This window comes from Artemia sp. Qi Xiang Cuo, chromosome 5 (genome assembly GCF_049724085.1).
Source record: "Artemia sp. Qi Xiang Cuo chromosome 5, ASM4972408v1, whole genome shotgun sequence".
NCBI classification, from domain to species: Eukaryota; Metazoa; Arthropoda; class Branchiopoda; order Anostraca; family Artemiidae; genus Artemia; species Artemia sp. Qi Xiang Cuo.
This window is the reverse complement of record NC_142798.1, coordinates 82,485,962-82,501,715: the sequence shown is the minus strand read 5'-3', so window position 1 is coordinate 82,501,715 and position 15,754 is coordinate 82,485,962. Positions and strand designations below refer to the sequence as shown.

Here is a 15,754-nt window from a genome sequence, read left to right as displayed (position 1 = left end):
CATCACTATCGAAGAGGCCCCGTTAATAGCAGTAGACTGGTCAGCCTGGAGGAGCAGAGTTGCGACGCTTTCTACGCCACCCCCAACGTGACAGGAGCCTTAAGTAAGTAAGCACACCGCTACGGCAGAGAGCGACCTAGGGAGTCGCTTATGTTTTGCGTTTTACCAAAAAGATTATTCATTATCTCAAATAAAACGTAAATTTAAAAGCTGAAGTTTAAGATCTTTGTGCATGAGGGTAAAAATTCCTCCTCTTTTTTCGCTAAGAGGATGGTCATCAGGCCGAAGTTTAATAAAAGAAGAAAAGTTAGGAACCCTCAATAAATTAAGATCTTGCCGGTGGACCTCGGAAACACAGATAACGGAAGAGCCAAGCAAATATATACGGCCCGTGGGCAACATGAGAGCTGTCGGAGCATATTATGCGGCCTGAGTCTGTTGCTTGTGATGATTTTACGTTATTTTTTTATTATTGGATTATATTTCTTGGATCTTGGTATATGATATTTCTTAGTACTGCCGAATAACTTGGGTTTAATTTTCAAACAGTTCGTGGTAACTAACTGTAAGTAAGGAGCGACCTGGCTCAATAGTAGCCAAAACTCTAAAAACCGGAAGTTTGATACCCATAGATACATCAATAGAATTATTTTTATGCTGATGTCAAATATATAAGTTTGATTAAATTTAATTTTACCCATCAAAAGTTACGAGCCTGAGAAAATTTGCCTTATTTTCGAAAATAGGGGGAAAGACCCTCAAAAAGTTATAGAATTTTAATGAAAATCACACCATCGGATTCAGCGTGTCAGAAAACCCTACTGCGGAACTTTTAAGCTCCTATCTTCAAAAATGTGGAATTTTGTATTTTTTGTCAGAAGAAAGATCACGGATGCGTGTTTAGTTTTTTTTTTTTTTTTCCAGTGGTGATCGTGTCGATCTAGTGGCCATACAATATCGTAAGAGGGCTCATTTGAACGGACATTAAAAGTTCTAGTGTCCGTTTTAAGTGATCAAAAAATTGGAGGGCAACTTGGCCCCCTCCCACGCTCATTTTTTTCCCAAAGTCACCCAATCAAAATTTTGTGATAGCCATTTTGTTCAGCATAGTCAAAAATCTAATAAATATGTCTTTGAGGATGACTTAATCCCCCACAGTTCCCGGGGAAAGGGCTGGAAGTTATGGAAGTTACTTTGCCCATTGTTAACATATAGTATTGGTTAATGGGAAGTATAAAGACGTTTCGGGAGGTTTTTTTTTTTGATGGGGGAGGGGGGGGGTCAGTGGAGGGGGTTACGGAGGAGGATACGTTCTTAGCCGATTTGTTCTTGGGAGAGTGGACAACTAACGCACAGATGTGATAAAGTTCCTTGAACTTTTAGAGAAACAATCAGAAATTAAATAAAAAAAAACAAGTTTTTTCTACTGAAATCAAGGTGCAATGTTAACACTTAAAGCGAACATAAATTATTACGCACATAATAGTAGTCACCCCCTAATTAATACCTCGCCCTTTTCGCTAAAGTTTCCTTTTTATTACTTTCAAAAGAGCTATCTATTCTCATTAACCGGCCTTTGTGATTCAGGGGTTTGTGATTCAAACAAAATTTGAACTTTAGCGTAAAGACCAAGGTATTGACTAGGGGGAAAAATCTCTAATATACGTAATAAAATATAAGAATATAGAAATTCGTTACGTAAGTTAATTTGTAAGTTATGTCAGAACAAAATTTCGAGAAAGCCATTTAGCCAAAAAAAGGAAAATTAATATGCGAATTTCGTTTTAATTATACAAGTACGGTGAACCTAAATCAAAGCTGCATTAATTCAAAAATGTTCAGAAATTAAATAAAAAAAACAAGTTTTTTAAACTGAAAGTAAGGAGCGACATTAAAACATAAAAAGAACAGAAATTATTCCGTATATGAAAGGGGCTGTCCCCTCCCTAATACCTCGCTCTTTATGCTAAAGTTTTAATCTGTCACACAACTTTATTTTTTAAAACAATAAAAAACTTTAGCATAAAGAGCGAGGCATTGAGGAGGGGATGCGGATATGCGGAATAATTTCTGTTCGTTTTAAGTTTTAATGTCGCTCCTTACTTTCAGTTAAAAAAAAACCTGTTTTTTTATCTAATCAAACAGTTCGTGGTAACGAACTGTAAATAAGGAGCGACCCGGCTCAATGGTAACCGAAACTCTAAAAAACGGAATTTTAATACCAATAGATACATCAAAAGAATCAGATTTTAATGCTGATTTCAAATATATAAGTTTCATCAAGTTTAATCTTACTTATCGAAAGTTACGTGCCTGAGAAAATTTGGCTGATTTTCAAAAAAAGGGGGAAAGACCCCCTAAAAATTATAGAACCTTAATGAAAATCCCACCATCATATTCAGCGTATAAGATAACCCTACTGTAGAGGTTTGAAGCTCCTATCTACAAAAATGTGGAATTTTCCATTTTTTACCAGAAGAAAGATCAGGGATGCGTGTTTATTTTTTTTTTCTTTTCCCCAGGGGTGATCGTATCGACCCAGTGGTCCTAAAATATTGTGGGAGGGCTCATTGGAACGGAAATTAAAAGTTCTAGTGCCCTTTTTAAGTGACCAAAAAAAATGGAGGGCAACTAGACCCCCTCCCGCGCTCATTTTTTCCCAAAGTCATCTGATCAAAATTTTGAGATAGCGATTTTGTTAAGAATGGTCGAAAGTATTGAAATTATGTCTTTTAGGATGACTTAATCCCTTGATGCCCCCAGGGGGAGGGCTGAATGTTATGAACTTTACCCAATGTTAACATATAGTATTGGTTATTGGGAAGCATACAGACGTTTTCAGGGGGAATTTTTTCTGGTAGTGGGGGGTGGGGTGCCCTTTTTAAGTGACGAAAATAAATGCAGGGCAACTAGGCCCCATCCTACGCTTATTTTTTTCCCAAAGTCACCCGATCAAAATTTTGAGATAGCCATTTTGTTCAACATGGTCGGAAATAGGATAAATATGTCTTTTAGGATGACTTAATCCCCCAAAGTCCCCAGGGGGAGGGCTAAAAGTTATGAGCTTTGCCCAATATTAACATAAAGTATTGGTTATTGGGAAGTATACAGAAGCAACATTAGAACTTAAAACGAACAAAAATTATAGCGTATGTGAGGGGGTTCTCCCCCAAGTCAATACCTCGCTCTTTACGCTACAGTTTTTTCAGTGCTTTCAAAAGAGCTATCTATTCTAATTAAACGGCCTTTGTGATTCAGGGGTTTGTGAATCAAATTTTTTTTTTTAACTTTTAACGTGAAGAGCTTGGTATTTACTAAGGGTAGAACCCCCTCATATACGTAATAACATATACGTAATAAAAAAAAAAAATAAAAAAAAACAAGTGATACGGCTCAAAAGTAATCGAAACTTTTAAAAACGGAATTTGATGTCAATAAATGTATCAAAAGAATGTGTTTATAATGCTGATTCTAAATATATAAATTTTATTAAGTATAGTATTACTCATCAAAGGCTACGAGCCTGAGAAAATTTAGCCGATTTTTTAAAGAGGGGGAAACAACCCCTACAAGTGAAACAATTTTAATGAAAATCACACCTTCAGATTCAGCGTATCAGAAAACCCTATTACATAGGTTTCAAGCTCATATCTGCAAAAATCTGAAATTTTGTATTTTTTGCCAGAAGAAAAATATACGAATACAGAAGTTAGTTACGTAAGTTAATTCGTAAATTACGTCATAACCAAATTTAGAGACATCCATTTAGCAAAAGAAAAGTAAAATTTTTATGAAAAATTTTGTTTACTTTTTCATTGACGGTGAGCCAAAATAAAAGCTGCATTAACTAAAAAACGATCAGAAATTAAATAAAAGAACAAGTTTTTTAAACTGAAAGTAAGGAGCGACATTAAAACTTAAAATGAACAGAAATTATTCCGTATATGAAAGGGGATGTCCCCTCCTCAACGCCTCGCTCTTTACGCTAAACTTTTTTATTGTTTTAAAAAATAGAGTTATGAGAAAGTCAAACTTTAGCGCAAAGAGCAAGGCGTTGAGGAGGGGAGAGCCCCTTTCATATACGGAATAATTTCTGTTCGTTTTAAGTTTTAATGTCGCTCCTTACTTTCAGTTTAAAAAACTTGTTTTTTTTTTATTTAATATGGCATAAGAGTGACAAGGTTATGGTTACAGTTTAAGAGTGAATCGAGGCTGAAGTTGAGTTACAATTCAGCTACTAAAAAATAAGAAGAAATAAACAAAATGTATGCGATATACTGAATCAAGAATGGACTTGCTTTCTACGGTTTTACTAATTTTGGATATATTTCAAATATAAGTTCATGCTTTTTTTTATTGCAATTAAAGTATGTACAATATATGTAGACCCCGTTAACCATGAAGCTTATAATTTGCTGAGACAATTGTAACATGTTACCTGTTCAACGTTCCTGGTAACAGTGTCACAAAAACCCCGGTATTTAGCAAGCTGATTAAGACAAGTGAGTTATTGCTTTCTTTTTGTATGAGTACAAGTTTTTTCCCGCAGCAGACCTGGGAACTTTACAAGTGAGTTTGCGTCCAAAAAGTACTATGATTATTTATTCTAAGGAAATGCAACAAAGCAGGGGCCAGGGCCGTATCCAACGTTTTTGTTCGGGGAGGTGTATACAAGAAAATTTTTGAAAACACAAAAAAATATGTTTTATGCATTTTTATTGCGTTTTTACAAGCTGGACAAGCATTTGGATATTATGTTAAAGCAAACACCCTAACCCCTACCCTGAATACGACCTTGGCAGGAGCTTATAGTAGGTGAAAAGGTGGAAATTGTTTTTTTTTAAGCAATGAGGTTCATAGTTGATTTCCTGCTGCAATATTTTTGATTTTTAATCCTTTTAATTTTTCAGAAGAAGCTACAGGTTTTCTCCAACAGGCCAAGTCCAAATTTAAGATAAATCACAATCTGGTTCTGCTAAAATGCGCCCTTTTCCTGTATTTTGGAGGTATGTTCATTTGTAATATTTAACTAAGGTTTTATTCTAAGCACTTATGAAACTTTTGAAAAGACAATTTTATCGATCTTGTTATGGTTTCTCGCAACCACAAAATCAAAATCTTGACAAGAATTTCATTATATTCTGGAAAGCCAAATGCAAAGATTAGTAAAAGAACTTAAGGTATTAATTTTACCCCTGACCGTATCCAGGATTTTGTTCGGGGGAGGGGGGGATACAAAAGAATTAAAAAAAGGATCAAAAATTTGTTTATGTTCATTTTTGTTACGTTTGTACGAGTCAAGTAAACCTTTCTTGGGGTGAAGATTCAAACCCCCTAAGCCCCCTGGATACGGCCTTGCCCGGAATACCTTCTTTGGACGGGTAGATAATTCTGTCACAGGTGCTATACCTAGACTTTCTTCAACTTATGACATGTGCTACAGAGAACCAGTTAAGCCAAAAGCACCCATGCACCTTTTGAGTTGACATACTTCGTTGCCAGTGAGCGTTACTCCGCTTTGAAGTTCACTCAAGTGTTTGACCTTTGCAAATGACCATTGTGTAACTTGACTTGCAGCTCTAGTCTTTGGCCTCTTCAAATGAATCTTTGCTTGGCTTGTGACTTTGTTGTCCCTCAGTATTCTCCAATGCACCTACAGGCTCAGGTCTGTGATAAATAATTCACAGAAACTGTGAAACTTGAAGCCATTACTAGTTATCTGGATTTTCTTTTCAAAATTAGCCTATCTACTCTCTGGCACTCTCTGGATTTTATATAAGTAATCTCAAGTTTCTTATTCGAGCTATTTAAAATTAAGTTAATTTAAAATTCAATTTTTAGACAACAATAATTTTTTTTTGTTTCTCTGGACAGTCATCTAAAAGCTGCTCATTCAACCAGCAGACTACTAAAACCATAGTTAGTGTCTCGAAGCCACGTCACAGAAAAATCAATAGGATATCAATTCTCTGAAGAGAAGTTAAAGACAATGTTAGTTCGTCAGAAAATTTGGCCCAAAAAAGTCTACAAACTCTTTTCTCCAACAGGCTGAAATACAAAGCAGAAGTTCTTTGGGCAGAATGGGCCCTAACAAACAATAAAAATCCATCTAAGTAAATGGTCCCTCTCCAGAAGAGTGGCCCAAAAAAGGGCCAACAGCTAATTATTCCGATCACCTTAAAGTTTTCAAGGATCGTAGTTGAAAGATTGTATGGTACGAAATTGTTGGGAGGAAATAATTTTGAAGAGGGAAGAGGCCAAAAAGGACACAAAATTGGAGAGGCCAGCAAACATTTTGCTCTTATATCACTTTTGAGCCTATTACTGTAAGTACTTGGTCAAAGGTGAGCCAAATGCTACAGAAAAGTGCATGTTGGGACGATTGGCTGATTGCAAAGATATATGTCTTTCGAAATTACATTGCTTCCGTGGCTCTTGGACAAGAGGCCATAGCTTATAAAAATTGCCAATTTTTGATATATGTGTATTTTAAGAATACGATAAGCCTCTATGATATGTTTACATTCTTATGTAAAGAGAAAGGAACAAAAGGTGATTCCAGGGTCAAATATTTTTCTTCACTTTCCCTTAAAAGAAAAAAAAAATTAGTGTTTCTTTAGTTTTTGTCCATTTTAATATCATATCTAGGGTTAACTTAAATACGTAAGAAAATACAGTTGTCCCCACCAACCTTGATCCCCCAATGCGAAAGTTTAATTTTATGCATACGTGTGCTTTAATATTTATAATATCCACTGAAAAAGTGGCTCCCCTCTCCAACAAAAAACCCTTTGAGACGGGGGTTCATGTGCATAAAGGGCTTTTGTTGAAGTTATAAATAGAAACCGTCGTAGACGTCTGTTATTTCTCTCGAGTCAGTGGATCTGTGATCCATACGAATTGAGTAGCTTTATCATATCAACTTAGAGGGGGGGGGGTACCAAAGAGTTATGTGAGAGCTCAAGACTAGCTGCGAGAGCTCAATCCAAGGACTAAATATCTAAGCAATCGGAAAAAAGCGACAAGAATTTGATGAAACTATGCTATTGCGAATTCAAAGCCAAACGGAGCGGCACTTCTTTAGCCAGTCATTGAATAAACGGTGCATAATAAGCCTCCAATTTTTTTTTTACTTTATGTTTAAAAATGAATGCGCCACCTCACTTCAGTATGATCTCCAATACTTGCAAGATTTGCTAGTTAGATTTTTGGCAGTTGAAATTGATTGGCTATCTCAAAATTTCACTTGATTGCATTTTGGTCCTAGTCATGACAAAATTGTCCTTTTGCCACAAGAATTGGAATTTTGCTGTGGCTTGATTTTTTTTTTGTTTTTTAATAGGTCACTTGAATTTTAAAATTAAACCTGAACAATCCCTCTCACGATATTCTACAACCACGGATTCAATCTGCTCATCCCTGGTAAAAAAGGAAAGGAAAAATAAAGTGCTGATTTGTGGCTATCATTTTCTTGAAAAATCCTAAATTTTGTCTTTTGGGGCAAAGGGGCTTGGGACTTCCATCATATATTTTCCAGAAATATATAGAGTTTTAATGTAAAAATTTTATCTTCATTTTATCCCCCCCCTTTTTTTGAAGATGTTTAGCCCCTTATTCTAAAATTATACAGACTGAATTATGTCAATAACTTCGAACTTAACTCCTTTTAAATGTTGTAATTTGTTGTAAAAGAGGCATCAACCTGTTGTAAGTTTTTTACATGTTATAAAAGAGGGTTATTTCTAATCAAGTGTAGTTACCCAGCTTAGGTTTTATAATTATAGTTACCCAGCTCTTTCTTTATTATTCTTTATCATGAGCAGTTTGATTAGCAGGTGGTAAGCGCTTGTCCCTAGCAAAGGTAATCGCTGCCTTCAGAAGTATCTAGAGCCAGTTTTAACGGTGCTTACCTTAGCTAAGTTGTAAAAACATACAAGCTGGACTGTCAGCCACTTTACAACTGAATATAACCAAGACAGTAGAACAAAAAATGAAATCAAACAGTTCGTGGTAACGAACTGTAAGTAAGGAGCGACCCGGCTCAATGGTAACCGAAACTCTAGAAAACGGGTTTTTGATGCCAATAGATATATCAAAAGAATCAGATTTCAATGCTGATTTCAAATATATAACTTTCATCAAGTTTAGAGCTACCCATCAAAAGTTACGCGCCTGAGAAAATTTGGCTGATTTTCAAAAAAAGGGGGAAAGACCCCTAAAAGTTATAGAACCTTAATGAAAATCACACCATCATATTCAGCGTATCAGAGAACCCTACTGTAGAGGTTTCAAGCTCCTATCTACAAAAATGTGGATTTTTGCATTTTTTGCCAGAATAAAGATCACGGTTGGGTTTTTATTTGTTTTTTTTTTTTGTTTTTTTGTGTTTTTTTCACCAAGGGGTGATCTTAAAGACCCATGTTTACAAGAAAATATTGGGGGGGGAAATTGTAACTGAAATTAAAATTTATTTTTCCATTTTTAATTGACAAAAAAAAATGGAGGGCAAATAGACCCCCTCCCACGCTTATTTTTTCCAAAAGTCACCTGATCAAAATTTTGAGATAGCCATTTTGTTCAGCATGGTCGAAAATATGATAAATATGTCTTTTGGGATGACTTAATCCCCTGAAGTACCCAGAGGGTGGGCTAAAAGATATGAACGTTACCCAATGTTAACATATAGTATTGGTTCTTCGGACGTATACAGAAATTTTCCGGAGGTTTTTTTTCTGCTAGTGGGGGGGAAGGGTGGGGCGGGGGTTATGTTGGAGGATCTGTTCATGAAGGAAGTTTTCATGGGGGAAGGGAAATCGCCATGAAGGGGGCGCCGGACTTGCCAGCATTATTTATTGGTTATTGGGAAGTATACAACCATTTTCAGGAAGGATTTTTTCTGGAGGGGGGCTAGAGGAGGGAGTTACTCTGGAGAATATTTCCGTGGAGGATGTTTCTTTGGGGTAAGGGACATTTCTATGAAGGGGGCGCCGGATTTCCAAGCATTATTTAAAAAACGATCAGAAATTAAATTAAAAAAAACCAAGTTTTTTCAACTGAAATGTAAGAAGGAATATTAGAACTTAAAACGAACAGAAATTATAACGTATGTGAGGGGGTTCTCCTCCAAGTCAATACCTCGCTCTTTAAGCTACAGTTTTTTTTTAGTGCTTTCAAAAGAGCTCTCTATTCTAATTAAACGGCCTTTGTGATTCTGGGTTTTGTTAATAAAATTTTTTTTTAACTTTTAACGTAAAGAGCTTGGTATTGACTAAGGGCAGAACCCCCTCATATACGTAATAACATATACGTAATAAAAAAAAAACAATAAAAAAACAAGCGATACGGCTCAATAGTAATCGAAACTTTTAAAAACGGAATTTTGATGTCAATAAATGTATCAAAAGAATGTGTTTATAATGCTGATTATAAATATATAAATTTTGTTAAGTTTAGTATTACTCATCAAAGGCAACAAGCCTGATGAAATTTACTTGATTTTTTAAACAGGGGGGAAACATCCCCTACAAGTGGAAGAATTTTAATGAAAATAACAACGTCAGATTCAGCGTATCAGAAAACAAAAAGTACACCATTAGAACCGCCTTGTCCGAAACCCCTATAAAGGAAACTTACCGCCCTGCGGCTTGAATAACAAAGAAAATATATTGGCTTGATAATCAAGAAAATTGAATTTAACCACATTATTCTCCACAAACGGGATATTTTTTTCTTTCTTTCTTTTCCACAGATAGCTTGGCACTGGAACATCGCAGAGAGTTGTTCAATGGCTCATTTTAAAGGAAATCTCTAGATCTAGCGCCATTTGTACTTAATTTTTTTTTAAATTATTTTTTTTTACGAAAAACTTAATTTTTTATATACAATATTAATCAATGACGTCATAGTCTTTGGATGTAGTTAGTACATAAAGTCTGGATAATCGAATTAAAGCTGAAACTAAGTAAAGAACAATTATGCCTCCATATATTCACAGTGATGTATAAAATTTCCCATTACATCTGTAAACTGTTCCACAGTTGCCGGTTCATACCTTGGAAGCTTTTCACTAAACATGCAACATTTCTTTTGGATATTACTATGAAGTTTTGCGAAAGCATCTCTAGCTGACTTTTCAACAAAATCCATTCTTTCAAAGATAATTTTAATCTTTAATTTTGAATATTTTTCGTAATCCCGGTAAAACATTCGTAAAATTTTTCTAAATTTACTAAGATCAGCCAGCATTGTTGCCATGTTTTTGGACTTCTGAATATAATTTTTAATTTTGGCCTTATGCGTTCTTTGCAGCTTGTGTAAAATGCAAAATATCCATGGTATCTGAGCAATAGTTTGAATATTTCAATTTAAGCTAGAAAAATACCTTAAAATGTTAAAATTAGTTTTATTTTTGGTTAGATTCTAACTACCCGATGTGGAATTTACTATGTATTCTCAGACCAAAAAATTCAATTTTTTAATATATTTCATACCATCGACTACCATCGACTTCATTGAAAAAATTCCGAGTGGTAACAATACCCTAATCATTGTTAATAGCAGTCCATCGACTTTGAAGACAGGCCATTGGCTGTGCATCTTTCAAACAGCGAAGAATATTGTCCGGGTTGCAGCGGTAGCTAGCAACCTAGTAAGAGACGATCACGTCCAATGTTAAGAAATATAAAAACACCATAATTCTTAAAAAAAGAGTCAGATCAAAACAAAAAGTACACCATTAGAACCGCCTTGTTCGAAACCCCTGCATAGTAAAATTTCTGTCCCTTGGCTTGAACAGCAAGGGAAATATATTGGCTTGAAAATCAAGAAAAGTGGTAGCTACTACAACATTCTGCCTAAACGGGATATTTTTTCTTTTTTTTTCTTTTTTTTTCTTTTTTTGTATCCAGAGATAGCTTGGCACTGGAACATCGTAGAGGGTTGTTCAATAGCTCATTTTAAAGGAAATTATTTGGGTTAAAAATCTATAGTAACTAAAATAAATTATTTCTAAAAGAGAATAAATTTTTCCACCAAAAACTGCATTTGATGTCTTTTCACACTGCAGTGTTTCAAACATAATCGTATACCAGCGGTAAGAATTGAACCCACGCCTCTGAAGAGACTGGTGGCTAACACCAGTGCCTTGGACCACTCGGCCAGGCTGCCTCTCATAAATAAATATATATGTGAATTTGGGTTGCAGCAGTAGCTAGCAACCTAGTAAGAGACGATCAGTCCAATGCTAAGAAATATAAAAACCCAAAACTCCTAAAAATAGAGTCAGATCAAAACAAAAGTACATCATTAGAATTACCTTGTCTGAAACCCTACTAGATAAATAATGATCGTCATCATAGTTTTATATTAGAGCTATGACGTGAATAGAAAAACACGAAATTATATTGTTGTTTCTGAAGACGTCATGAAATAATACCATTGCGCCATGACGTCATACGCCTTGACGTCATAATTAGTATATAAGGAAAGTCAAAACTGAAAATTCTCTCATTCTTGATAAGAATAATGGTTAGATCAAAGCAGGCTATACGCAAGTTGAAAAAAGAGTACTACACAAACAACAGAGATTGTAACTTGAAAAGAAAAAAGAAAAGGTATTCAACCGACCAGGTGTATCGAGAAGTAATAATTGAGAGAGCAAAACAAAGGTATTCAACCGACCAGGCGTATCGAGAAGTAATAATTGAGAGAGCAAAAGAAAACAGCAAGATGTGTTATCACAATGATGAAGATTATAGACATGCAAAAATTGAGACAGCCAAACAAAAGATCAAGGAACGATATGGTAATGATGAACATTACAGAGAAGCAAGAATTGAGCAGGCTAGACAAAAGATCAAGGAGCGTTATCACAATGATAAACTTTATAGAGAAGCAACAATTGAGCAGGCTAGACAAAAGAGCAGGGAACGTTATCACAATGATGAAGATTACAGACATGCAAAAATTGAGACAGCCAAACAAAAGATCAAGGAACGGTATGGTAATGATGAACATTACAGAGAAGCAAGAATTAAGCAGGCTAGACAAAAGATCAAGGAGCGTTATCACAATGATAAACTTTATAGAGAAACAACAATTGAGCAGGCTAGACAAAAGAGCAGGGAACGGTATGATAATGATGAAGATTACCGAAACAAACATAAGAAAAAAGTTGCTACCAGAATAATGGGTAGATACTGGGGTGACAAAAGCTATAATGAAAAAATTAAATTCTCTGCGAGGTTGTACCGAAGAACGCATAAGGACAAAGGGAAAAATTATATTCAGAAATACAAGAAGATGGCAAAAATGCAGGCTGATCTTCGTAAATTGAGAAACATTTTACGCATATTTTACCAGGATCACGAAAAGTATTCAAAATTACAGATTAAAATTCTCTTTGAAAGAGCGGATGCTGTTGAAATGTCGGCTAGAAATGCTTTGGCAAAGCTTCATAGTAATATCCAAAAGAAATGTTGTCAGTTTAATGAAAAGCTTACAAGGTATGGACTGGCAACTGTGGAACAGTTTACAGATGCAATGGAAAATGTTCGACAACACACTGAATATACGGAGGCGTACTTCTTTGAAAGTTCGTATATTAATTTTGTAAGGAGCAATTGCAGTTTATGTAGCAGCAATAAAAATATTTATACAAGCATACCTATCAACAGCGAAGGAAAAGCAATGTTTTTCAATTATGGTGAAAACGAGCCTGTTAGGGTTATTAGTAAATGTGTTTGTAAGACTAATGATTTAGAACAAATTCCTGGAACACCGACTCAAGACAAAAGCATTTCTAACTGTGTTTTAAACAGTTCTTTTAGTTCTACTGAATATTTGGCAAAAAATTCTCTGTGTAGTAGAACAAACTGTCCTGAAAAGTACGAGACAACTATTGAAAAATTATCTGAATCTAGATCTGACAAGGAAATTATGATGGCTGAAGTCACCTATAACAATCTGAGTAAACATTCAAAACCAAAAATTGGGCAGCAGGTTACATGGCAATGTCACCCTGATATCTGCAAGCTCTATCCGACGGATATTGAATTATGTCAAATTCTTTTTGATATCCTTGAAAATAATATAGCATTAAAATTTTCAACTGACAAAGTGGTTAATTTCTACCTTGGCGGCTTGGTTCATTGTGAAATCAATTACAGGGACACAAGAAAGCATGGGCATTCGTTATACTGTAGCCCAAATGAGGGATGTCAGAGCTATTTGCGTTGTCTAAGGGCACTAGCTCCACATTTTCCTGTCTTGACCTGTTTCATTAATAGCGTATATAAGGCAGTATCAAAATCTAAGATTATACAACATATTAATCTACTAAAAGTCGAGGGCTTGTACAAGGAACTAAGTCATTATATAGAAGAAGTGTCAAATAGACTCTGTCGTAATAATAGTCAAGACTTCATCTACGGTGATAGCAATATTAAAGTTTCTGTGGATGAAAATACAATAATAAAATTATTTGGTGAGAGCCTTGATAAGGTAGCTAACATCAGGGATGTATACCCCACAATGCATTGTGACAGTTGCGAGCTGATAAAGACAAAATACCAATTGAAGAGTCTAAAATCCCTTTCAAATAAGAAAGGTTTTGATGTAATGATGGCCGCTATTTTAGAACACCTACAACAGGACATACCCAAAGATGACAGAGAACAGCTAATTCATTGTACAGGTTGGAAAGAGGATGTCATAGATTTATTCTCTGTCTGTGATTACTGTGCTGGGAAAATGTTGAAAAGTCAGGAGAATGTTCCTTTCAGTATTAAATAACCTTCATATAGACTGTACACCGGAATGTATAAAGTGTTTAAATAATTTTGAAATGGCAATGATTCGATTTGTAATGCCTTGTCTTACGATCGTCAGACTAGGGCAAGTAACTGCATTGAAGAGACCTAGAACAGAACTTGTTGACGGTCTTAAGGGGAGAATAGTATATCTACCTGTTGATGTGCAAGCAAATGCAGATATTCAGCCTGAAAAACTTCTTAACATTGATAGTTTTGTAGTCATTGTCAATGGTCAGCCTACTTACAACAAGAGTGTTTGGACTGCACTAATAGATCTGAGAAAAGTCCATGGAGCAATGTTGTGGTTAAGAGAGAACAACCGTCTCTATAAAACAATACGTGCATACACCCTAGAAGATTTAAATAAAATACTTGAAGCACGTCTTGCTGAAAAAGCGGTTGGTGTTGATAATTTACCTGAAATACCGGAAGCTGCAATCCTTCAGAAACTGACAGACAGTGCAAAATTTACATTGGTTGAACATTTTTCTGTCCAGCCTCTCAATTCAGCGGTTCCAAAAGACTTCATTGACGATTTTAAGCAGATGAAAGATCTTGGTACTGACCAATTTCAAATCAAGAAACTAAAAGGTGAGAGCGAAGACTTATTTCAGGAAGAACTTGATCTAAAAGTGTTTCCAAATCTTTTCCCGAAAGGCAAATATGGCTTGCGTGACAAGTCAAGACCATTTCGGATTAGGAATGCAGAATATTTTAAATCAAGGCTTCTTAGCAGACATACTAAGTTTCGTCTTGACAAACATTTTCTTTTTCACAGCTTCCAATTGCAAGAATTCTCTTACATGTGTAATAGCGTCGGTCATATGTTGCGGACTGTGAAACCAAATCAAACTGCTCGTCAATTTATAGACAGGCTTCATTCCCGTGATGGAGAGATGGAAGCGACTTTGTTTTCTGTTCAATCAAAAATCTGAGGATCTCAGCAGTATTTTCAATCTCTTTCCTATAAAGTAAAGTCAATGATTGAGCAATTGGGTCCACCTACTTTGTTTCTGACAGTTTCATGTGCTGAGTGGTACTCTCCTGAATTTATTGACTATTTACGGACTGTCCATAAGAACTTACCTGGTGTGGCAAAAATGACCCCTGCAGAGTTGAAGTGTCTAGATCCAATTGCAGTTTCCATGCACTTTGACAAAAAATGGACACCTATATTTAATGAGCTGATTTGTTCAAAGACAAATCCTTTCTTTGGTAAAATTAAGGATCATTTCCGGCGTATCGCGTATCAGAAACGAGGCGCATCTCATGTACATTGTGTATTGTTGATTGAAGATGCTCCTATTATTGGGAAATCAACAGCGTCTGAAGTGATTCAGTATATCAATAGTATTATAACTTGTGAAATACCAAATAGATTGACTAGTCCAACTCTTCACAAACTGGTCAAAGACCATCAAGTGCACCACTGTAATACATACTGTCAAAGAAAATATAAGAGAAAAAGAGAAAGATGGGTTACGTATTGTAAGTTTGGCTTTCCTCGTCCTACAAAGGAACGAACAGAATTATATGACATCCTTGACTGCTTGGCTCATGGTACAAACCGTAAAAAGCCAAGAAAAAGAATATATCATCTGCTTTGAAGAGATGACGAGCGTTATATAAATGACTTTTCTCCTGCCTTACTTATTGCTAATCAAGCAAACGTTGATGTTCAATATATTGGCCATTTGGGCTCTAAATTACCGTATTACATTACCGATTACATGACAAAAGCAGAGAGTGTCGAAATAGAAGCACTGTGGGAGGAAGTAAATAATGCATGCAAAAGTCTTGGTCAACGAACTATGTCCTACTTGTTGAAGTCCATAAAAACCCGTGAAGTTGGAGCAGTTGAAGCTGCTGATAGGCTTCTTGGTACTAAATTGTATAGTATTTCTAGGCAATTTAGATATATTAACCTTGCGAAAAAGAGCGAG

The 15,754-nt window shown here is 35.5% G+C and overlaps 1 protein-coding gene across 2 annotated transcripts in view; it reads left to right on the top strand.

Annotated features, from left to right (window-relative positions):
* Nucleotides 1-15,754, top strand: part of LOC148952624 (major facilitator superfamily domain-containing protein 6-A-like) — a 747,865-nt gene that overhangs the window by 206,352 nt on the left and 525,759 nt on the right. The window contains exon 5 of one of the 2 annotated variants that reach the window (XM_089089986.1): nucleotides 4,914-5,006. In XM_089089986.1, coding sequence (XP_088946112.1) covers nucleotides 4,914-5,006 — 93 coding nt within the window. Of the gene's footprint in view, nucleotides 1-4,910; nucleotides 5,007-15,754 lie in introns of both variants that reach the window. The other variant, XM_089089985.1, reaches the window with a different exon arrangement.